Source organism: Aptenodytes patagonicus, chromosome 1 (assembly GCF_965638725.1).
Source record: "Aptenodytes patagonicus chromosome 1, bAptPat1.pri.cur, whole genome shotgun sequence".
In the NCBI taxonomy this organism is placed as follows: Eukaryota; Metazoa; Chordata; class Aves; order Sphenisciformes; family Spheniscidae; genus Aptenodytes; species Aptenodytes patagonicus.
The window spans coordinates 11873373-11898254 of NC_134949.1; the positions used below are offsets into that span (position 1 = coordinate 11873373).

The 24882-nt window shown below is 38.6% G+C and overlaps 1 protein-coding gene across 2 annotated transcripts in view; it reads right to left on the minus strand.

Moving 5' to 3' along the window:
- Window positions 1–18218, minus strand: part of LOC143172547 (guanine nucleotide-binding protein G(i) subunit alpha-1) — a 37842-nt gene extending 19624 nt beyond the window's left edge. For both annotated transcript variants that reach the window (XM_076362238.1, XM_076362160.1), the window contains exon 1: window positions 17751–18218. In XM_076362238.1, the coding sequence (XP_076218353.1) occupies window positions 17751–17868 (118 nt within the window). In that variant the 5' untranslated portion in view covers window positions 17869–18218. The remainder of the gene's footprint in view (window positions 1–17750) is intronic.
- Between the last annotated feature and the right edge of the window lie 6664 nt (window positions 18219–24882).

Consider the following 24882-nt stretch of genomic DNA (forward strand, 5'->3'; position numbering starts at 1 on the left):
TTGTAGCGAGGTGGGTGTCAGTCTCTTCTCCCAAGTAACAAGCAATAGGACAAGGGGAAATGGCCTCAAGTTGTGCCAGGGGAGGTTTAGATTGGATATTAGGAAAGATTTTTTCACCGAAAGGGTTGTCAAGCATTGGAACAGGCTGCCCAGGGAAGTGGTTGAGTCACCATCCCTGGAGGTATTTAAAAGACACATAGATGTGGGGCTTAGGGACATGGTTAGTGGTGGATTTGGTAGCGTTAATGGTTGGACTCGATCTTAAGGGTCTTTTCCAACCTAAATGATTCTATGATTCTGTGATTCTTCCCACACAACCATTATGCATGCTGAGGCCCCGCTTTCCAGGAGGTGGCCAAACATCTGCCTCCCAATAGGAAGCAGGGAATTAATTCTTTTTTTTGCCTTGCTTGTGTGTGCAAACTTTTGCTTTCCCTATTAAAACGTCATTATCTTGATCCACGAGTCTTCTCGCCTTCCTTCTATTTTCTCCTTACCAGAAGAAGAGGAGGGTGATCAAGCAGCTGTGTTTGGGTTGACCCCGGCCAACAGCTACCACTACTACACTGGCAAAACTGCAGTCAACAAGTCAAAAGAAGCTGTTATTCCCCAGCAGTCAGCATTCATGATGCTATATCCGAGTACTGCATACTGTTCCCCCACACAGTGCCCAGTAAATGAGATACTGATAAACTAGACAAAACAACAGAAGAAGTTGATTAGGGAGCTGGTGCACATGGCATACAAGGAAAAGCTACACAGAACTGGGCTTTTTAATCCTGGAAAGACTACAGGCCAGGGGAGGGGGGGGAGGCAGGGCAGGGAGGTGAGGGTGTGTGTGTCTAATTGCTGTCCTCTCCATAAAACCCACTAGGACAGCTGAAGACAGAAGCAAACTTCTCAGAAGTACACAACAAAAAGGCGTGAGGCAATCAAGAAGCTGCAGCACAAGCAGTTTCACAGAGATATAAGGGGGAGCAGGGAACCTATCCCCGTAGAAGAGGTTAAGCACTGGAACCAATCACACATAGAGGAAGTAGAAACTCAGCCTTGAAGATCTTCAAGATTCAACTGGACAAGTCTCTGAGCAACCTTATCTATTTTGATTTTAGCCTGGCTTTGAGCCAAGGGTTGAGCTAGATGGCCTCTAGAGGTTTCTACCAACTTAAAATATTATTAGATGTCAGTATAACATAATATTCCTATACTTTGACTACTGTATAGTGATGCCTTTGGGATATTCCTCCTGTTAAAATGTAGCTTCATGACAGGCTCAAGCCAATTTAAGACTGGCTGCCAAAAGTTGTCCCACCTCCTCCCCAGCACTGCTACTAATATGGCTAGACTTCCCTTCTTCCAACACACAGGAGAATGAGTGTTAGTACCGACAGGAGCTAGTGTGCTGCAGAATTAAGTAGCTAAGGAATAGAGAAGGCCTGTCAACATCAAACTAAGATTGCTTAATGCCATCGTTAGCTAATGTCCAAGTAAAAGACTTATTTTTTATAAACCTGCAAGTTTCTTTATAGAGTAGCAATAGTTCTCAGACTCTTGAGCTGTCATGGAAGTTCAATATCAGTATATTAATATAAACAGAAAACAGAGACACCAGTACAAAAGTAATTTGTTATTGTGACACCTGAAGCATCTCTAAACCAAATTAACACTTAATCTGTAAATACCTAATTATGCACTTAAGCAGAAATAGGTGACAAAAGTTTAAAGATTAGCTTTATTAATGAAATTACTATAATTTGCTTTGGGTTAATATTTTTATTCAAACAATTTGAAGAAAGTATATATCCCTGCATTCAACAGCAGTTTTGGAGATATTAAGAAATATTACTACAACTTTTAATTTACATAACCTTGTGAAGTGCTCTTTCTGTTAAAAATTCACCACATTTGACTAACTGAGCAGGTCAGTGTCAGGGCTAGTCACAGTATCAAAATTTAATTATTTTGTTATACAGTTTCTACTCGTTTTTTCCTGAGTCAGATATGCGTGTTTCTCTATGGTGTTAGAATTCACGTGTACCAAATACCTAGATTTCTCCTAAAAGCTCTCTCAGTAACATAACCACACACACTCATACATTTAAAAAAAAAAAAAAGTCATTTATTACAGAGTACCTAACATCAACAGTGAGTTCCTGGAAGATGCATTCCCCTACTTTATTTAATGGAAAATAGAAACAGTTGTGTTTGGTTTGGGTTTTTTCTTTAACTACATGCTAAAATGCCTGCAGCTTGCCTAATAATCTTTGCAAAGTATGTAAGAAAATTACATCTTACTCACTGTCCCATATTGAAAGGAGATTCATTATTTTTGCACTCCTGAATGCAGAGTTCAGCCAGGTTTTCTGATGGATGCATTTGTAAAATTTCCTCCTTTATCTCAGTTTGAATAAGCTGTCCATACAACAAAATGAGAACTAACTCTGTTTTAGAAAGTTTTAGACAGGAGCAAGCAGTGTTAAATATTCCATGTGACAGCTGCATATAAAGTGTCAGAGCTAGCTGTACTGTCACAACCAAACCCTACCCAAATTTAGACAGACTTGATTGTATATTCCTCAATCATCTAGTAAAGGATGCTATTTATTGCCTACTAAAGTGTGATACTTATTTCAGCTTCACTACTGCCAATAATTTGAACAGACAGTCTTATTGGCTCAGTTACTATTTATGTATAACAAAAAATATTAATAAAGAGACATGCCAGTTCTGCTCAGACTAGAAAAACAGCAGTGTATCAGTTCTGAATTTAAAAGAATGGTGAGCATTTTTTTTTTTGCTTAGTTTTAAATGAAAGTCTAAGCTAACTGTTAGGTCACCACTTTGACAGAAGAAAGTTTTAGTAACTGATGAGTATTTTCATCTCTCTTGCACACTGTGTCCTTCGTGCGCTCCTCACAAAAAAAATAGAAGGCAACACATCCTATGAAAATCTAGTTTAAAGCACAAAATTTTAAAACTTTTATTCACATAGTTCAGTAGGAATATAACTTCAATTCTAATACTCTTATTACATTTGCTTGCCAGAAAGCAGGTAGATCCTTATGCTTCATTAGGCAGACTGACAAAGTGTGGAAGGAAAGCATGTCCCACTTAATGAGCACAATTTAACACAGGAAACAGCAGAACCATGTTTTCCCCTATAGATTCTACTATACTCTGAAGGGTCTTCTGCCTCAAAGTTTAGTAATCAGGCTCTACCTTCACATGTCAATACTTCCACAGCTGGTATTGGTGCTATCCAAAGCAGTCGTTTACCTGGATGCAGCATGAGTTATGGTAGCACAGTGAATTCATACCTAGCACATAAACTCAGGCCTATGACTAACCCTGCTGCACCATCCATGGCACAGTTAATGTGAAGCTCAGCTAAATAAGAGGGACTAAATTTGTATTATAATTTTTCTTTCAAAGCTAACTTTCAACTTTGGAAATAGAGAGAAAAATCAAAGCATCTTCATGTTCAAAAAACCATTTAACAGATCAACCTCACGTATAGTACTCTGAAGGAACTGAGTAGGGCTAGCAAAGCTCAAATAAATTTAAGAAACAGCTAAAGCAATATTTGATTCTCCAAGCTGCTATTTGGCCAGTTACACAAGAACTTACTAAAAAAATATTAAAAACACAGACTCGGTTGTACTTGATGATCTTACGGGTCTTTTCAAACTTAAAAGATTCTATGATCCTATGACTCACTACTATGAAATTGTAGCAAACATCATTTTAGACAGATTCAACATTCTTTTACTTTCCAAATGGAGCAGGTCTGTGTTCAAAAATAATTGAAATAAGTATGTTATAATTTGATTAAAAATAACAGGTCAGCAAAAAATGTTACTTTAAACTACTCATAGTGTCTCATGATTTATTATCCCACACACTGCCTACATAGCAAGCATTCCAGAACTACAAATTTCTGGAACAAATGTTTTATGCACCCAAGCACAGAAACTGCTGTTTGTAAGTGCTGAGATCTTAATAGTAACAACCTGTTTCTAACTTGTAAAGCATTTTCTAATTACTTACTGAAGAAACTAATCAAATACCAAAATAAAAAGCAATGCAAAGTTCAAGTTCACAGTACTCCTCTTTGGAGGAAACCAACTGTCAAGTACAACAATTCCTAATAGCACAAATATACTCCTCGCAACACTAACACAGAAAAAATTGTAGACTAAATTTGGGGGGAAAATAAAACTAGATTAAGAGAAGAACTAGATAAAAACTGAAGAGTAGAACAGGGCTGGCTTTGACCCACCAACTAAGTCGGACAAAGGAACAGAACCCACAAACAAGTAGAATAGTCTTGTATGTTGCCAGAAGAGAGTTCAAGTATGGACAAGAGTAATTAATATAAAACTTTCAATGGATGCTTGTCAGCTTTTCAGTCTAAAACAGGAGACTTGTACCAGATTAAACATAAACATGCAAAATTTAAAACGAAACACATTGACTCATAAATTATTGGATTCACCTACTGTAAAGTCCTCTCCCCACAACTCTCCTTCCAGTCTTCTGTCAGATGTTAGTACTTCACAGTAGAAGGCACAAGATGAATGGTGCCTGTTCCTCAGCTGCCACCGGTCACAGCACAAGCCCAGTGATTTCTACTGTTTCTGCTATGGGGCCAGTAATCTCTTACAAAAGCACATGGCAAGCAGATAGCTTGGAAGTATAATATCTTAAATTTATCACCTCATGACATATTACCAGACATGAGACTTAAATTAGAATTCAAGCTACTAATCGTTGTTACTATATTCAAAACATATCAATGCTAGTACAAGAAACCCACAGTAGAAACTTGTTGCTACATATCCACTAGACAGGTTGACCACTAAATGAAACGTTCTCTGACACCAGCACCCACATCGCTGTATCTCCCTGCATTTTTTTTTTCCTTGTGTCCCTACTCCCCCCTTTTGAAGCCACCCAGAAGTTACGCTTCATCCACGACCATCTTGTATTCTTCTAATTCTGGGGCAGCTGCTGCCACTGACAAAGTTTATGTTCCTTTTCCCCTTCCCAACTGTTTTCATATAGTCAACCAAAAGGTTGACAGTACTCATTACTTATAAGGTGACATTAGTCTTGGAATTTCCATAGCTAGTGGAATTTGAACGTGCCAGGAAACTTTGAATGAGTTAAGAAAGAAGCTGTATGAATAATATGTGGAAGAAAATATTAGTAACTTAGCAATGTAGTAATAGAGTGTGAATCCCAGATTACATCACTGGTTGAAACCACAGGAGTGACAGATTCTAAAATTATGACACTGACTCAGATAAAAGATCTGAGATAGTTCTCAAGGTTTCAGTAGCTACATGCTGACTTAGTTCTACAGAAGCAGCACCATTTAAACCTATAAGCCACTGTCAGTTTTGTAAATTCCCTAACAAATCCAGAATTAATTATAATAATTATTTCTTTCCTAGGTCTTCAGTATTGCTCTTAGTAGATGTTTGAAATCAATAGTACACAACAAAATAGTCATTATATATAAAACATCATTTAAGAAAATCATTAATATAAAATGTTACCTCAAGAAGTAATCGCATATTATCTCACGTTAGCATTCTGTGTGTTTATTCAGGTCTAGACCTCCAATAAACTGCTTTAAGTTTCTTAGATACCTAGGCTATTACTATAGTAAACACATAAGCAAGTGATTAAAAGACTGTATTAATTAGTTTAGTATTGAAACAATAAAGAAAAAGTATGGTTTTAAATTCAGTATAACCTCTGGAACTTAATGAATTCTAAAAAATAAAGCTTATGGTGAAACAAGCAGAGCACACACTTCATTTGCAAACCTTAAGGTAACTTCTATTCACATCTTTATCTTTAGAAGTATGATTTGAGTTTCCAGCTATCTCAAATTTTCTATTAGTGCTTAATATCTTCTTATGACAAAGGTTTTATGAAATAATCTTTTTGCTTAGAATTTTATGCATGTGATAAGCAGACACCTTAGCAGAAATTTTTTGTTGTGTGCAATGTTACGTACAACACACTTGAATGCATGCAGCTTTTGAATACAAATTACATCTAGCTCTTCAAAACTGTTCTTATATTTGTATTCCTCAACTGTTTCAAATTACTGGCTGTACAGCTACCGCTATATAGTAGGAACCCTTCTATCATTATGTGCATCACTTGTACCATAAGCATATTGTAGACTCATTGTTTCACTATAGAGGAGAGCACCAGTACAATCCTAAGTGTCATATTTTGGAAACTCTGTGAAACATTCAAAAGGAAATATAGTACCTGGAATTGAATCTACTTTAAAAAGATGTATCTGTTGAGAATGTACGGGAGATCTCTTAAAAAACAGTATCATTGCCTTACAGAGGGACAGTGCCATTGTATTTTAAAATCTGAAGCATTTTCTTCAATTAAGATATAGGCATAGCTTCCTTTGTGTGAGGTGCCAAACCCAGCAGGACCGTGAGAAGCTGAGACTCAAAGGTTTGGAAATAAACCTCTTACTTATGCCAGAAATTAAATAAGGGAATGGATGCACATTTGGAGATGAAAAACACATAGTAATCATGCTTGCTGCCTGACAACTATATGCCACACCACCAGCAGCTAAAACATTTGTGGCTCTGGGTTTATCTAACATGTCAATGCTGACAGCAGCTTGGTAAGATTATCAGTTGACTACTTAAATGTATCAAAGGCCAGCCTCCACACTACTATCCTCTAAAAGATTTGGGAACCTCTTCAAAATTCAAAGTCCACAAACTTGTTAGTGTTTCTAATGGAACCTCACTAATAGCAAATAACTGATCTTCTCTTCAGAATTAAAAGAAGATTTAAATTCGTTACTTAAAAAAATTAAAGTGGTTATCTTCTTCCATACATAGTAGTATGCTCAGAAACAATCACTACATAATTTGAAATCATGGTATAAAAGGACATGATTAAAGATCTTCTATAACATGAGTTTGAGTGGATATTGTATGTGACCACACTACATGAGATAAATGCTGAGTGCTCCAGCAGAGAGAACCACCTCCTTTGCTCTTACAATGTTTACCAAGACAGTTACTGTCAATGTCTGCCAACAGAATACAGCATGCCTCATCCAGACCTCCAAATACATGTCTAATAAACCTCTAGAAATCCAGAGTGCCCTGACATTTTTCTTGACAGTGTGGTTGGCCTCCATGGCCTTTTACTGTTCACCGAGTTATAAATATGGTGTGCCAAGATGGTAGGTTTAGTGACTGAGATACCAGAGAGAAATTCTACTACTAAGCAAACTATCATTAATCCTGATCAAAGATACCTTACAAAAATTTCCCCACTGCAACAGAGGCATACTTTATGCAGGTTATTCTGGTGGAGAGATACAACAAAAGAACTTGGAATTCACAGCATATTTTCATCTCAGGCTCCACTTGCAATTCACAGCAACACTACTTATTACCTACAATTGTGACAGATCTGACTGTCCCTGCTACCTCATATTTCTACGTAACTGTACAAAGAGTTGGGAAAATCAGAAAACAAAGCGTGTGCATTCCTATCAAAATAGGAACATCTCTCATGTAAATCTTAACTGATTTTATTCAAAGCTCTACTTTGTCATGCAACACCAAGCATTATTTGCAAATGAGATAAATGGGTACTGCCAAAGTTTATACCAGGGCAAATGCAGTTATACTAAAAGCCCATTATTGTAAAAGTAGTGCAATAAACTTTAGTTCACATAAATTCTCAGTCTTCATCCGCGCCTAACTTAACAGCATTTTTCGTCTTGTAGCTCAAGGACTAAGATCCACAAAAATAAGGAGAATAAGCATATTGATAGTTGACCTAAATTCACTACAAAAAGGGCTCCACCTCCACGAAAAGATTGTAAGGACTTAAAGTGACACAGATTGAAATGTTAAATGAAAAGATCTAGCTATCCAGACTGATCTTTTTCAAAAGCAAACATTTTCAGAACTCTTACTTGTATTTGAACCAGTAAAGAAAATTCATGTGCATACTCAACCATATTCTTTTGTTACATGCACATGCATTTTCCACACAAAGCTACCTACAAGCAGAGTATTATCTGTGGTTAACAGTACTAAAACAAAAATCTGGCTTTTTTGTTGTTGTTGTTGTTTAAACAGACTTTGTATTTAACTGGTCTCAAATTAAACTGAGAAAGCTTTGAAGTATATAAAAATTTCAACCCAAACAGGCAGTTGCACCCAACAAGCCCAGAAGCAAGGAATAAGATAGATACCTACATAAATAGCAGCTTATTAGGCCTCAAACAAGTATGTTGCCAAAGACCTATCTAATCTAACCCCAAAAGGTCCTATGTTCCAGAACAGCAGACAGAGAAAATAACCTAAGTAGTCTCTCATCTAGGAATTAAATGACAGCCTTTGTTAGCAAACTCTGAGGCACTAAAGCATATTAGAAGGAATCCCTGTCAATGTCTTTAAGAGCTTTAGAAAGCATATAATGGTTTTGCTAAGAGTTTACTGGATTTATTAAGGATCAGTAACTGAATCTGCATGCAGCTGAGAAATCCACTTTCAAAATGCTTCAAGAACTATTTAATGCATCAAGAATACAGACAACACTTAAATGAGACTTAGCAGCTTATTTTCAGTCCACCCTTGTACAGTACATTACTGGTAGATTCTGAAATCAACGAGCATTCAAAATAACATCTAATTAAATAAAATCTATAAATACTCAAGGCAATTGTTTTGTTTACTCCCAATTTTGTTATTGCAAGACATTTATCTCCAGTCATACCACGTTTTAAAATTGCATTCCAATACTACATTCACATTGTGTTCTGTTTATAATATTAGTACAACTTTACTGTTTTAACTGGAGACTAATGTCTCCATTCTCCTCTCCACTGTTTGGACACTGAACTGGTAGTTATGCTTCTTGTCCACTACCATCTTGCATTCTTCATGAAATGCTAGGTAGAAGAGGATTCTTCCTAGTCAAGCCTACAACCTGTAAGTTAGAATAGCATAAACAAACATAGGTCTGAGACTCCTTGGACTCAGAACAAAAACAAACTCCTACCTCCACTTTCTGATCAAGTGCCCTAATCAACACATTCCTTGAGAAAGACCGGCACTATCTCCTATTCCAGCAATGAGGTTTTAAAGTAAGTGGATTTTCAATAGTTTAACATGTCTATCAACTGGATCTCACAGGTGAACACAATTTCACGTTATTCCTAACCGATTCTACAGTAAACTGTGACACAGAAATGCAGAAATTGAAAGAATCCTATTCTGTGCTCATTTTCCCCTCTACCTGCTTGCTATGCATTTCCAGTACTCCATTTACATAAGGCATGTATTTCTGCTCCTCATCATGCTTGTATTCAGGTCCTCACCAGACCATTATGAAATACCAGTTAAATTGACCACTCTAGCAGCAGACTAAGTCCAAACAGGACAGCCAGTTTGGCTATTTAAACCAGCACAAAACTGAATTAAGCATTTAAAAGTGCCAGGGAGAGGGCAAAACCATTCAGACAGATGCTGCAAGAGCGCTCTCTCCTTTTTAGCAACACAGCAACACAGAATGGCTCAACTGCTTATTAGACAACACGCACTGCTTATTTCCAGCATTCCAATATGGATTTAGAAAGTAGGCAAGAACCTCTTGAGTTTTACTGGAAACTATTAAAAAAAACCCCAGAGATTCAGAACGTCCTTATGATCGTGATGGGTAACAACTCATATTATGAGCCAAACAACAACAGCAGCTTGATCCATGTAAATAAACCAACATATAGTTGTATGCAAGAAATTATTTTATCAACTTTGCAAAGGGAAGATGGGATACAGGTAGCCATTTGATTCCAACGGTATTTTAATTTCAAGAAACAGACCATATTAAATTCTGGAAGACATTAAGAATTATAAACCTGCTTCACAGCTTCAACAGGAATTTTCATTACAGTACATTGATTTCTTCTTTAAAAGCAATCTGTTTAAAGCAATGATTGTAAAGACTTCCTGTCCATTCTGGTTGCCTAGATACTGTTATATTTCACTAAAGATTTAATCAGGTACCTTTGCTAAGTATATTACGCACTTCAAACGCAATACTACATTTCTAAAAAGCATATATGAAAAAGTAATGAGGTACAGTTTCTTTCATAAATTGAAGCACTGTATATTCAAATGGTGTTGATTTCTTTAAATAAGTAGCTTTACAAAAAGTATTTTCTAATTTCAATATCGTTTTATGTAGGTACATATAATATTGCAATTTACATGCATCTCTAAATATAAATACATAGCACCCATATAAACATATAGATATACATCAACACTGCTACTTGATTTATTAAGTTGATACCTAAACATATAAGAAATTGTGCTATTCAGAGCTTCAATGACCCTTCAATTACCAAAGCCAGGAAAGGAAAGCAAGTTATTTGCCTATCATATGTTTAACAACAGATCTCTTATTTAAAGAATTGGTTCTTAAATGCTCTATGTCAACTACCCCCATCAGTTGAGATCCTGAAAGAATGCTATCAAGAGAATTTTTTCAAAATTACACAGAAATATGGTTTTCAAGGAAGGGGCTAGTCATCAAGTCAAACCAAAATGAAACGGAAAGTCAAAATTTGACCTAAACAGGTAACATACTTTCAAATCAAGGAACAATACATATGGATATCTGTTACACTAGGTGATTTTTAGACCATTTTGCTGGGACAGCGTAAACAGATACATGATACTTTACCTCCTGTTACATATTCAAGCTATAGATAATTCCAGAGATTTTGAAGCTGGCTCCACAGCTTTGCAAATTCCAAGGGCAAAGCAATGATGATGGGAAACATCTTCCAAATCCCCAACTCTTAACGCGTCTTACAGCTACACTGTAAAAGGGTTATGAGCAGTCACAAACATGGATAATTAGTCTATGACATCATATCATTCCATCATGAGTTCAAATCTTTTATTGCAAAAGCATACATTCCTAGTACACAAGTGTCTTAGCAAAAAGTTTATTTTTGTCTTAATCGTCTAATAAATTTCAGTATCTTAATTATCCTTCCACTCAGAAATGTCACTAAGTTGAGCCACTTGAAAAACTCTGCATTTTTTCTGAATAGTGCACTCAAAACTTCTTGCTCTCACAAGTTCAAAGTTCTGATTTTTCCAACTGCTCTCTATATACCTTACCAACTTAAATACTTTTTGGATACAGAATCTCTTAGGTAAAGCCAACTAAGTTCCATTTACAGAATAACAAAACAGTAATTTACACAAAACCTGAGATAACAGTAGGACACTGAGCAAACAAAGGCAATAAATAGAACAGCTGACCTCAGTAAAGCTGGACAATGACTAAGACAACCTCAGAATAGGAAGTTTTCATCAATACAGGTTCTCCTGTACACATCTTGGAAAAAAACTTTTAATAGCTAATTATCAAGTCAGTTCAGATTTTTATTTTGGCGTTTCCATGGCGGAAAAACTTCACACTTAACAGAGAGATCTTAAACATCTCTTTTCTACTTCCAGTTTTCCACCTTGACATTTGCCAGATAGCATATTACAGGAAACACTGCAGACATCCATCAAGCTCATCAGCAAAACTGACTTCAGAATTTCATGCTCTCTTAAGCTGGACTCATGGCTTGGTTTCAAAATATTTAGCCAGACTTTAGGATGTGCCGACTACACAATTCTTCCTTCTCAGAGGACCAAAACAACTAAAGGGTAAAATGCGGCAGCAAAAGAACAATCCACTTTGGCGATATGATTATATAAATCAGCACAGCCTAACTCTTTATAGCACAAAGCCCAAGTTCAAGTTGGCGATATGATTATATAAATCAGCACAGCCTAACTCTTTATAGCACAAAGCCCAAGTTCAAGTTGTGCCAACACAGCTATGCAAGGAGCTATACTGTAAACTTCAGAACTAAAGTGAGCTAAAAATAACTTCACAAAAGGAAGTTAGCTTAAATACATGATCATTTCAGTAATATAATCTATAGGACTGAAGTAAACTGTAATATCAGCACAATGATGATACAATAAACTGTGCTGCCAGAAAAAGTAGGAAGAAACTAATTAAGTCAGTGTATTACAGAACTTATGTGTAGTCTCGAGGCACCACTGATGCTGGGAGTGAACGGCTTACCAAAAAGTACCTTACCAGAGCTTTTTTGGTCTCTAATTCGGGGGTGGGGCAGGAGGATTACACTGTTTTTCAAAGACAACTTGAAGGAAAATCATTTTTTAAACTTAAAATGTTTTCTAACTATTAAAATAAATTACAAAAAAAGACCCTTAATGCCTGATGCAAAAGATAAGTTAAAGTAATTTTTATATATCCGTAACTACACTTTTTAAATCAAGAGACAGAAAAGCAAAGTTGCCATTACTGATATCATGTCATTGTACTAAATGTACAGTTTCTCTTTAGCCCTTTTTAAAACAAGATGTACTGAAGTACATTTTTTTTCCTAAGAACATTAAAGAATTAAAATCATGATACAATCACAAATGGTGATTTTATAAAGAAGCTTCCAAAATTAAGATTTAAAATGATAATGCAACAGATGACCTAAGTCACTAAAGATAATTTGTATTGTAGTGAAGAAGTCTATACACACATTAAAGACCAATATTATGATGTTGTAAATTCTTACACCAACATTCAAATAGAAAGAGACAAGCATAAAAGAACCCAAACTGCAATCAATGAAACACAACCATAACTGAACGGCTGTGTTTTCTGTACATCCATGAGCCTCCTTTCACAAAAGCGAAGAGGATTATTACACTATGGGAATCTAGTAACTTTGACTTTGTTCTTTGAAATTGTTGTTATATTTAGTACAAAGGCTTGAGGATTTCATTGACTTAACTACAAAGTCAGATATAAAAGTCTACATAAATAACATCTTGACTGCCAGAGTCCAACTGTACCATATTAAAATGCAAGAGAGCTCCTAGTTCAGAGCTCCTGCTAAATCTAAGCAGACAGGCAGAAAGTCGGAGGGGGGGGCAGACAGACAAGACTAACAAGCAAAAAAAAACCCCAAACATTAAACACTTCTTTTAGGGATCACAAAACAGCTTTTAAATAAGAGGTGAACTCTATAAATATCTATAGATAGTTGTCTCTGAAGGTGAGACAGGAAATACTTTGTCAGAAGTGTTTTAGACTAGGCTGACATAACTTATAAAGAGGAGGTCAACATCTCTGAAATGTGCAATACTTGTTTGTGAGAATAAGGCTTTTTTGAGAGCTCCCGTAAGTTCAGACTTCTAAAGTCTTTTTTGTCTGCAAGTGTGGAGAAAGAATACTCTGGAAGAAAGGTGAGAGGAGTAACGGTACAAACAGCACATATATATTTTTTTAGTCCAATGTGCAGTCAGGTCTGGAGGAAGGCAGGTATTGCCAAGGAATGTGAGGATCATGCCGTTGAAAAGATGAGTATGCAGTGGGAGTTAGTTGACTGAGCAGACAGAAAGATGTGGGTCTGTAACAAAAGAAAAGCAGCCAGAAAAAGATGCCGGAGATGTGAAGATTTAGAAGAACAACTGAATAGAATTGTTCTAGTTACTGCCTTAAGGAATGGGAAGAACTGCAATGAAAAAGATTAAGAGCAGTACTCTGTCTTAAGTTAAAAAACAGGTATCTAAGAACGCGACATGCCAATGTTCCAGTACAAATCACAAGCATCTATTCAGGAATGGAAAAGTGGCTCTGCTGGTCGTGAGTATAAAGGTATCCATTGAACTTAAATCTGCAAACGTGATTATCCAGAAAGAAGACAGATAATTACAGCCGTCAAATATATGGTCTGTGACCTCCTGGATCCCAGGATCCCCTCCTAAAGAACATTTAAGACGTATCTATTGCCTTTTTCATTCAAGATACTAAGAACCTGAACACTGAATTTGCTATATTAGGTGAAGAATGTGATAATCCACAAGACAAAGCGCTAATCCTATAAACTCATGCTGCCAGTTTGAATGTATTCATAAAACCTGATGTGTTAACCTCATACCAGAAGGCTTTCTACTAAATGAGGTACTGCCTGTTCTCCTGCAGTTGGCATAAATTCAGTCTTATGTGCTTTAGCCAATTCAACAGAAATGTACTTGCAAATCCACACCTGATCTGGATCACATGTATATTAATGCAGCACACAGATCGGTCACACAGAACTGCCATCTCCCAACATGAGTGGAATTACATTCATTCCGCAAGCATCACTGGAATTTTTATTTGTTGAACACTAAAAGTTAAGATGAGGAACCATGGAAGAGTAAAACAACTTGGGTCTACTGCTTTCTCTACTTGGAAGCCAGCCAAAATATACATTGCTTTTCAAAAATCTCACTCATACTAAGTATATGAGCTTATCTGTAAGAAATAACAACAAAAAATACAATAAAACAAAATATTACTTCAAACAATTAGGAAACAGAAGTTTAGGAACTGTCAACTTGACAGAAATATTAAAGTGCTTAAGAAAAAGTACTTTTGTATGTTAAATTTTTAGTGTTGGACAATATACTAGACTGCACTTGGTTTTTTTTGTTGAGTTCCCGTGAAATTTAAGAATTTATTGTCACACACTGATTGAAAATAATTTTAAATGAAAGACGCTCGTTTATTTAATGATTTTAAAAAATGAAATCACCAAATTCCATGTATGAACAAGCATTTTCCATCTGGCTAACAAACTATATGCTCAAATTCAGCTTACTTCTAATAATGAGAATGGCTTTCAGAAATTTTCCAGAAAAGGTTCTCCTGCTGCTGGGATAGCACATTGAAGTGCATAGAATTACAAGGTTAAAATATCGTTAAACATGGATAATGTTCAGAATCCAGTATTTTTATTCCAAATAACCTGCAGTCAAATTTGTACAAAATGATGCACCAATTTACAGATGTGACGAAAGAAGTTAAATAATCCAGGCACAGCTTAAATATGTCTGCTTCTTCCTAGAGATAGGACAACAAAATATAAATCTAACATGGATCAGTGATATTGTTCACAAAGTCATGGTTAGGTACAGCAATGTCACATCTATCTCTTAATTAAATCACTGCAATTTCCTGTTTTAGAAAAACCTTTAGAAAAGCATATAATGGAATAAATTAAATTTAAAGGCTAGAAATAGACTGGTTTTATAAACACATCTTCCCTCAACTGAGCATTCTAGCTCAAGCTTCAGTAGGATTCTCTAATCACCACACAAAAATACAGTTTTTATAGATGCTGGAATAAATCTGTCTTATTGGGTCAATAGGTATACAGCTACATGCTCTTTTTCTACATAAGCAAGGTATTTTAGATGCCTCTCTCACATTGTATTTTCCTGGCAGCAGACCACAATTTGTACTTTTCCTTTTTTTTCAGTATCTTTTTAACAGAACAAGCCCATAAATAGATGTAGGAGTACAACCGAGTAGATGATAAACTATGACATATGGGCTGAACAAGCAATTGGGAAAGTGAGCGATGAGAAGAAAGTGACTCTAGTGGAAGTTAACTTTAAATAGTTTTGCCATCAGATAAAGCATTCACATAACATTTAAGACATCTGACACAGTTGCAAGGAAAAGTAACAGAAAAATTTTCATTCCAAGACATGTGAAATACACAAATGCATCCATGGGTGTATATCCAAAACCTCATTCTGAGTTCAGTAAACATTTAGCTAATTTTTGTTTAAATAATGATTCAAACACTGGTCCTGAAAGAAATTATGCTGCTAGTTTTCACACCTCTTTTTAACAGGGGCAGAGGAAATACTAAACCAACTGAGCTACTGCTCAGAACACTATGAGAAAACATGTATTTGAGCATTTGTTCCATATCCTAAGATTTCATGAGATTCCAGCAGAAAAATATACTTTCCTCAAAAGCTCTTCTGTATTAGAAACACAGAAATTATAAAATTTAAAAATAAAAGCTCATAACATAAGACTTCATACATAAAAGCATTAAACAACTAAAAATAGTGACAAAATTCATTCTCAAGTTTAAAGCATCTTTCTATAGATGTGGACTTTATCCGTATCCAAAGAATATGATGAAAGATACGAAGACGACTACCAAACTACATGTACTAAAAGCTCCATATAGAACAGCAAAATACTGAAAAATCATTTTAAATGCCTTGCCAGAAGACACATAAAGCATTACTTTGCCACTTTTGAAAAAGATGGTAACATCTTCTGCAGTATCTCTGTTGATCACATACAGGATAACCTTTCCATGCAACAATGTGAGGATTCCAAAGGTGTACAGGACTAGGCACAGTACCAACCAAAAGCCTAACACTTTCTGGAAAACAAACCAAAAAGAAAAGCTTTAACTGTTTCTCTTACAGGTGAAATTTTGTATCTAGAAACACATTTTAGGACATTTGCTTTTCCCATACTAGGTTTGTTTCATCTCTTCATCTACACATGAAAGTGCTTCAGTTTCCTGTACCTTTCTGGAGCTATTTTAGAATTTAGCAACAGAACGAAGTTATTTAAGAGGTCCGTCTAATACAACGTTTGTAGTGAATAGAGCACTGTAGACAAGCAATCTAGCAAAATCAATGTCGACAGGAGAAACTGGTCAGTCGTTTAAAAAGTTTGCTTGAAACTGTAGCTCTGGGAGGGGAACTGCAGCACAAGGAAAGCTGCAACTCAACAGCTTTTTAACTCCAGATTAGAAGGATCCAGTCTGGTTTAGCTATACAGCATATACTGCAAAACTCCCTACAACATGAATACAATACAAATGTTGCAGCATTCAGCTGTCCGCAAGTTGTACAGTAGTTTTAGTCCTGCACAAAGGTTATTTCTGACTAAAACCCTCACTTCCTTTTTTCTTGTATAGTAATTTTTAAAAATAATCTTAATTTACTTATCTTTACACACAAGCATATCACTTAAGATATACAAAAAAGCTAGCTTCAAGTACTTGTGAGCAAAACTCAAGAACACATGATAGCACATTATGTGAGTCACCATATTATACATTTAGAGCCCCCATCAAGGTTGTACTTCCCGTTGTAAGATTTCAACGACATAAGCAACTTCCACAAAAATAAAACAATGCAAAAAGTTAAATAGTGCTTTGCCTTGTGGTCCTTCGATGCTTTCTGCACTTTATTCTTACAGCAACAGTTTAGGAGGTGTTCGGGTCTACAAGAAACATTAAGAGCAAACATCCTCCAACCTAAAATTTCCTTCCTCTGAGCAGAGGTACACAGAATCCACGTCAAAAGTTTGAGATGTTATCCCCTTCATATGGGAGTCAGGGCCCGCTCTTAACAAGGGCCCCGGGACAAACTACGCCGTGCCGTTTCCCCAGAACGGCCCTGCCTCTAACCCCGAAAGAAGCCGAGGCGCCCACCTGCGTTAACAGGCTGCTGTGCCTCCTCTTACCCCGAAAACTTTTGAGGGGCCATAAGCACATACCCCACTACGGCAGAGCGGCGTTCCCTCCGCCACGTTATCTGAGGAAGGCATCCCACCGCACAACCGCCCTCCAAGCCCGAGAAGCGGGGCCCTCTCCTCAGCCGTCCTCGGGTGCCACATTAGCTGCGAGGTGGCTCGGCGGGCACCTGCCCCGCCCTCGCCTACACAGGGGCCTTTACCTCGGGGCTGGGAGGCGAGGGGGCACCTTACCTCAGGGCTTTGGCGGGGAGATTGCTTCAGGGGGACCCTTACCTCACGGGAGCCCTTACCTAAGAGGAGCAGCTTGACCTCCCTGGCCGCCTTCTCGCCATCCTCTCGCAGGTTCCTGTCGATCATCTTGCTCCTCTCCACCGCTGCCTTGTCCTCGGCGCTCAGCGTGCAGCCCATTTTGGGAAGGGGGCTGTTCTACTCCGCCGGGGGAAGAGAAGCAAGGGAGCGGCGGGGTTTCGCGCCCGGGGCCGCCGGAGAGGCGCTGAGGAGGGAGGGGGAGTGAGTGCCTCCCCGCTCTCTTTCTCCTTCCCCCCCTCCCTCACCTGAAACGCAACGGCGGCGTAGGCACCACACGCCGAGTTTACCTCGCACGCAAGCAAGCGGAGAGGAGGAAAACGGGGGGGGGGGGCGGGGGCAGGCTTGCCCGAAGCCGTCCCCAGGGGAACGCGGAGAGGGAGAAGGCAGAGGGCTGCTGACGGAGGCCGCGCACCGGGGGCCGCCGCTGCCGCCGGCCGAGAGGCTGCTGCTCCCGCGGCACCGCCCCCGCCCCTCCGGAGGCGCTGGGTCGCGCGCACCGCCCACACGGCGGCGCGGAGGGGGGGAGGGGGCGAGCGCGTGCACGGCGGGAAGGGCGAGGCGGTGCGACTGCGCGTGCGCACAGCATCAGCGAGCGGTTGATGGCGGGGAGGGGGCGCGCAAGGGAACCGAAACGTGAATGAGGTTAAAAACGGGGGCGGGAGGGGGGCAGCTTCCCTCGGCTCGGGCTGCGTCTGTGTGACGCCATCGCGCGCGCGCGCGCGCCCCGGACACCTGCCGGTGGCGCGGGGAAACCGTTGAGGGCTCGCATTTAAACGGTTCTGCGCGGGAGGTTCCATTCCTCGGTGGGGTGGGGGAGCGCCGGGCGGGGCTGTACCAACGCCCGCAGGGGCGGCTCCAGAGGCTGAGGTCGCCTGAGGCGTGGCGGGCAGCGGGAGCTGGCGGAGGGGGCCGTTCTCCTCAGCCACGGTCCCGCCTGGGGGCCGTCGCCGTCGGCTACCGGCGTCCCCGCCTGCCTTGTGCTCGCCTCCCGCCGCTTCGCTGCCGAGATCCGTCAAAGGGCCTCGGGGTCCAGCGCCCACCCACGGCGCTGGGCGCTTGTGGGCTGCGGGGCGATCGTCCCCTCAGGAGGGCGAGGCCGGGAGGAGCCTGGGGGGGGCCTGGGACAGCAGCGGCGCTTTCTGCCCTCCTGAGACTCGCCGGGCAGCAGTATTTCCTCCCCCACGAAAAGAAAGCCAGGCGAAACGGTCCCACCCCGCGGCTCAAAACTACTCGGCCAGCTTTCTCTTCACGTGCCTGGTGTACTTTCTCAGAGGCTGTCCGCATATCCACATCCTATCGATGGGTTGTTTTGTTGCTTGCTTGTTTTGTTCTTTAATATAAACCCCCTAAGAAAACTACACGCAATGTCTCCAACTGTTTCCCCACCACGCACATGTTGAGCTGTTTGGATTGCAAAAGAAAGATCCTATTACCTTATAATAGGATCACAGAAAAAATTGGGTTGGAAGTGAGCAGAGGAGATCATCTGGTCCAACCTCCTGCTCAAAGCAGGATCAGCTGAGCTTCTGCGTGACTTTGTATCCACCACTCCCCCCCCCCCCCCCCCCCCCAAACTTGTGAGCCCAGTCAGTTTGAAACAAAGCAGATTTCACAGAATTCCTTAAATAGCCTGCACATGACATAAAACTATGAATCTCGGGAAAAGTTTCATAAGACGCAAGGGTCTACAAGGCAAATCTGTTAAATTAAGGTTCATCTTCCCCAGTAAGTCCTTAGGATTTTTTTGTTCCTATAAGATCTCAAGAACTTCTGCCCCCAGAATGAGCTCAAAAAGTGCAGAATTTTACAGTACAGGAGGTGTTTTGGCATTAGAGTACAAAGACTTTAAGTCAGACTCAGCTATTACTATACTTGGTAAATTAATTTTTTTTTTCCTGTAGTACTTAATCGCAATGGAAAAGTATATCAAATGTTCAATTTTTATTGGATGTGTTGGATTTTCTTCTTTACAGGGGTCTTGGAATGCTGACGCCAAATAAACCATAAGTAATGATGTAAAATGAAGTAGATAATGCTCAACTAAACTGTGACAAATAATTTTAACATTTTCTGGTTGGTAAGCATGCACTCAACCCTAGCAAAGTATGGTATAAATTCCTTTTTTAAAGAAACCCCAAACAACATTAACTCTTAACGCTTCATAAGACCTCTGGGACATTTTATTTGGCCATCTTCATTGTGCTACTGCTGTGGAGAATGGCTGGGCAGCTGAGAGGTGTGACTTGCTTCTCTGCCACCACCATTTGCCCTCCTGAGTGGTTCATGTTTTGTGTTCTCTTATGCAGACTTCCACACTGGTACCATGGGATAAGAGTTTTTACAAAACAATTCAGCTCACGTATGGGAAGCTAGTCTTGTTTTAGGGTTCCTGGCGTCTCCTGTGACAAAGTGGCAGAGGTCGTGATGTAGACTGCTGCTCAGAAAAGAATGGAGTTAGGAGAGGGGAAAATTAATAAGCTTAGGGATACTTTTCTGGTTTGGAAATAAAGGATAAAGAATGATTTCTGAGATAACACATGGTTTGGATATTGGCAAGTGAAAGTGTGCAGATTAAGGGATAAAGTAGTAAGCAGAGATTATGGTAGATGGAAATATGTGATAATGAGAGGTAGATGTTATAAGGATGGAGATACTACAAGTAGGACACTCCAACTTTGCATGGATTTCGTTTCATTTAATCATGTGTCTAGTGCACACATTTTTATACTTTCGACTAAGAGTGTCTGCTACGGTTCTGTCTCTGCCCTTCTTGCCCTTTTAACCCTGTCACTACACCCGTAGGTATAGAGGGTGAAATAGGCCCGAGTTCCTTTTCTTTTTATCACCCTGTAGCAGGAAAACAGAACTGTATAGTATCTGTTTTTTTACACGTTCAGCTAGCCTTAAATATAAACAGATTTAATTCTCTTTTTAGTCCTATTTATCTTAAAAACACTTTATTTCATAATTAGGGACTTTTCTACTACCTTTTTCCTCTTGCAATCCTGTGGATAAGATGTACCTTTTTGTACATGGACAACATTACCAAAACCAGGGCTACTCCTGAAGATCTGCTTGCATATGTTCTCTCTGACATGTATGTTACTTGTGTTGAAATTTGCAGGCAATTTGTATTGATTTTTAATTTTACAGGAGCAGAAGAAATACTCAGTAGAGGTTACATATGATTCACCAATATTATTTCCCTATGCAGTCTGCTTTGAAATAATAAAAGATCTTTTCAGCTGTGTTCACCAATGTCAGTTGTTTAGTTCTACTTATGGAATAATGGCCCAGGTGATAAATTATTATGTTCTAGAGTTACTTTGCATCGATAGAAGCTCTCAGGATCATGGAATAATGCATACTCTTTTTACAGTGCTCAAGAAGGCTGAAGGACAATTGTGCTAACTCTTGTGGCCAAGGAACTCCCAATATTCAGAACAAAGTTTGTCAGTGCAGTGCTTTACAACAAATAATGTCTTACATGCTGTTAAGTTGTAGACCAGTGGAGGCCTGAATCTACATCCGGAGCTAGTATAGATCTGTACATGGTGGCAGAGGTTCACTTCTGGTGTCTTAAAGTATTTTCTTATAATCTAAAATATTCTACTGCGTAGTAAAAGAAACTATAGTTAAATAGTTAAATATAGTCTGTATTTGGGCAGTACACCATCTATCAGTTTTATTCCAAAATGTCAGGAATGTGTTTGCTCTAACGCATTGATCAGAGTTGCTTCGCAGCAGTATGGTTACATGAGAGAGTGTATTTCATCCCTATAGTTAGAATTATACAGCTTTTACCTTCATCTGACAAGTTGGGAGATTGCTCAGAAGCTGTGTGTGTGTTTTGCGGACTCATTCCTGAGAGAGGATTATTTCAAGAGACTTTGTTGCTTTGCTTGCTTTAACAACAAATAGCTGTTGTTTGGAATGACCTCCTTTTGAGTCCCCATCACCTGCTCTTGGGCTCATTTTTCTGTAAGATTATCTTTAGCTGCTATTGCATTGGCTTAATAGATAAAATGTCTTGTGTTTGGTGTGAAATATACAGTGTTGTGTGGGGATAATGATCAGCCTTCACCTTTCTATTCTGCTGTTTTTCAGATTTTAATTTAAATCATCTGATTCAGCCACATTACTTGCTCTCATCTTTAACTAGACACAGTACACAAGATCACATATGAGAAATTGAATATGATTGTTATGAAAGAAACAGAGGATAGTGGGAAAAAATTTCAATTTCTATCTTTGGAAAAGTGAATAGACCAAGGTAAAATAGTTTCTGAATAAAGTGTGTAACTATATGCGTAATTAGAACTCAACTTTTATTTATTTTTGTGCTAAGAAAACAAAATGTTACCAAGATTCAATGCAAGGTGTCTTCTTCCATACTACTGCTTCACTTTTAAACTGTGTATATTGCAGTTTTGCCTTTAGCCAGCTTCTTGACTTTTTTACAGTGCTAGTAACCCCCGGTTTTTTCCAGATTAAACTAGGGACCTCCCATGTGATGCCATGGTCCCATGTGGCACCATATCTAAATCATTATCAATGGTAAGAAGCTGTATTGCACTATTTGAAGTTTAAACAGATGAACAAATGGTAAAACAGACATCAAAGGTAGTTAGCAAATACAAATCCACTGTATGAATTAAACATCAAATGCTCCTCTGCCCCATTGCTGAGTGGGAAAATACATGCAATCCACCTTCACGGACCTCTGGATTACACTGTATGCATACACGAAGTGGATTCTACTCTCACGTTAGTGTGATTAATTAATAGATAGTGGATACTTTAGATGTTAATTAGCTAGGATGATGTCCTTGATCAGCAATGTCACCAATGACAGGGCAGACTTCAGATGTCACGTGCAATACCTCTGTGAAGGGCCTTTCTAAGTAAGAGATTTTGTATGTTTAATTCAAAATGAAATTTTTCTTGGAACCACAAAGCAAGTTCAATTTTAAAATTTCCTAACGCCGTAGCTGAACAGTACTGAATTGATTAAGCTGTAGCTCGGTAGCTTACTAACACCAATACTGCTTGTTCATATGGACGCAAGCAATTATTGTCAGTGCCTTGGGAGATTCCAGGGTGTATGTTGTGCAAGGATGGTGCTGTTGGGAGGGAGAGGAGACGCATGTCATGTAGGTCAGAGAGTGCTATGCACGACCTAATACTCACTGCTGCCCTGAAATACACAGTGAGGATTCTGTTAATTTTAATGAAGGCAGTGCTAATTACACTAATGTGGGAGGAGAATCAGCTTTGTGTATGCGCACAGTGTAATCCAGAGGTCCTTGAAGGTGGACTGCATGTATTTTGCTAGGAGAAGGCTCAGCAATGGGGCAGAAGGGAATTTGACATTTAATTCATATTATGTTAACCTTTCCAAAAGATCAGGTTTCCAACAAGTTGTGTGACTCTAAGTTGACGATTTCAATGTTCAAAACACTGTAGATAAGTCCTCTGCTAGAATATGATAGAGCCTGGAGCAAATGTTCAGCAAGGTGGATTTCTTTTTGTTCAGTCTGCATGTTTTTGAAATATTATCTTCTTAGATTTAATTCTGAGTAGTTATGGCAAAAGAAACTGCATAATCTACTGTCTGTTCTAACCCTGAGCTGCAAATGAACTAATCATGATATGGACTTCGTAGTATAAATAAACAAAAGAAAAACACATTGAAAAACTGAGCATGCTATTAATAAAGATTATATTAATTTGTAAGAGAGAGAGAAAGAGAGAGAGAGACACACAGATACACATTTGTTTCCACAGTGCTAAGAGGCCAGCACAAAATTCTCTAGAACTTCAGAACATTATGCCTTTAGTATACTCATAGTGGAAACAAATTGTATGTAAAATAAACCACAAAAAATCAGGTAAACATGTAATATTATGAAATACGTGCCTCTCTGGGATGTGGTCTGGGCAGTTGTATTATTCTTTGTTCCTTTGTAGGTATGGATAAATTTAAATTCTGTCACAGTAAGTGTGAAACAGCACTGTGAACCACTAAGTGTTGTGTTTATAAATGTTATTGCATGTGAGTAAAAATTAGATACATGAATATGTATATTCATGTGTCATTGTCCGCAAAAATTATAGGATGGATATCATTCTATTTGTGTTAAGCTTTAGTAAATCTTTTTTGTTGTGACTGTTTCAATTTTGAATTGTAGGAAGTAAACATCAGTGTTTATGCAAAAATATCCCTTAGTATAATGTTTACTCTTGCAATGCTAGGTCATCATAAGTTGGTGTCTTTTTAAATGAATTTAAGATAAACATCTTTATTCAAGATCTGTAAAAGTATAGTGAGTGAAACAACTATGTAAGATGTTATACTACACAAGATATTCCGGAACATTACATGTAAATGAAAAACAATTTCTTAATAAGTGGTCCTTTTTATTTTTGCAAACATTTATGTGTGAGTTATGGCAGCAGTCTTTCCATTTTAGAATGTCGCATAACTGTGAGTACTGAACAGTAATACCAAGTAAAATAACTTTGAAATATATATCAAAGTGGGTTTGTCCTTCTCTTCCCCAGGCATGATGACATCAAGTCTAATACTAGACCTTGGGATTCTATTACTGTGACTCTACAGGATTCTCTTGATTACAAGAGGCAGAGGAGGAACAAAGCAATAAAACTGCCTAACTCCTTTTAGTAATTATTACTGAGCAGCAACATCAAGCAGGTCTGGAGGAAGGCCTTTGCCATGGTTTACGTTTACACGTATGCTGAATCTTCAGAATGTTCCTGTTCATTCTGAGTCATACAAGGTCTCAGATTCAATTCAGAGTTATATTTACATCTATGCTTGCTTTTACTCTTAGCTTGTACTTAGCTTTGAACTCTGCTGCTTCTGAAAGGCTTGTGTGCCCTAAAGCTTGTCCTAGCTACACAGGTGGATCTAAACAAAAGATATTACCTCTACTGAAAAAAAAAAATAGTTTTAAGTAGTTTATTAGTAGCAACAAAGTTCATGGTTCAAATCCTGGCTATATTGAAGTCAGTGGAAATGTTGCCATTACTATTACTTTACTGTTACTGTACTTCAGTGCAGCCAGCATTTCTCTTTTGGAACTGCTCAAG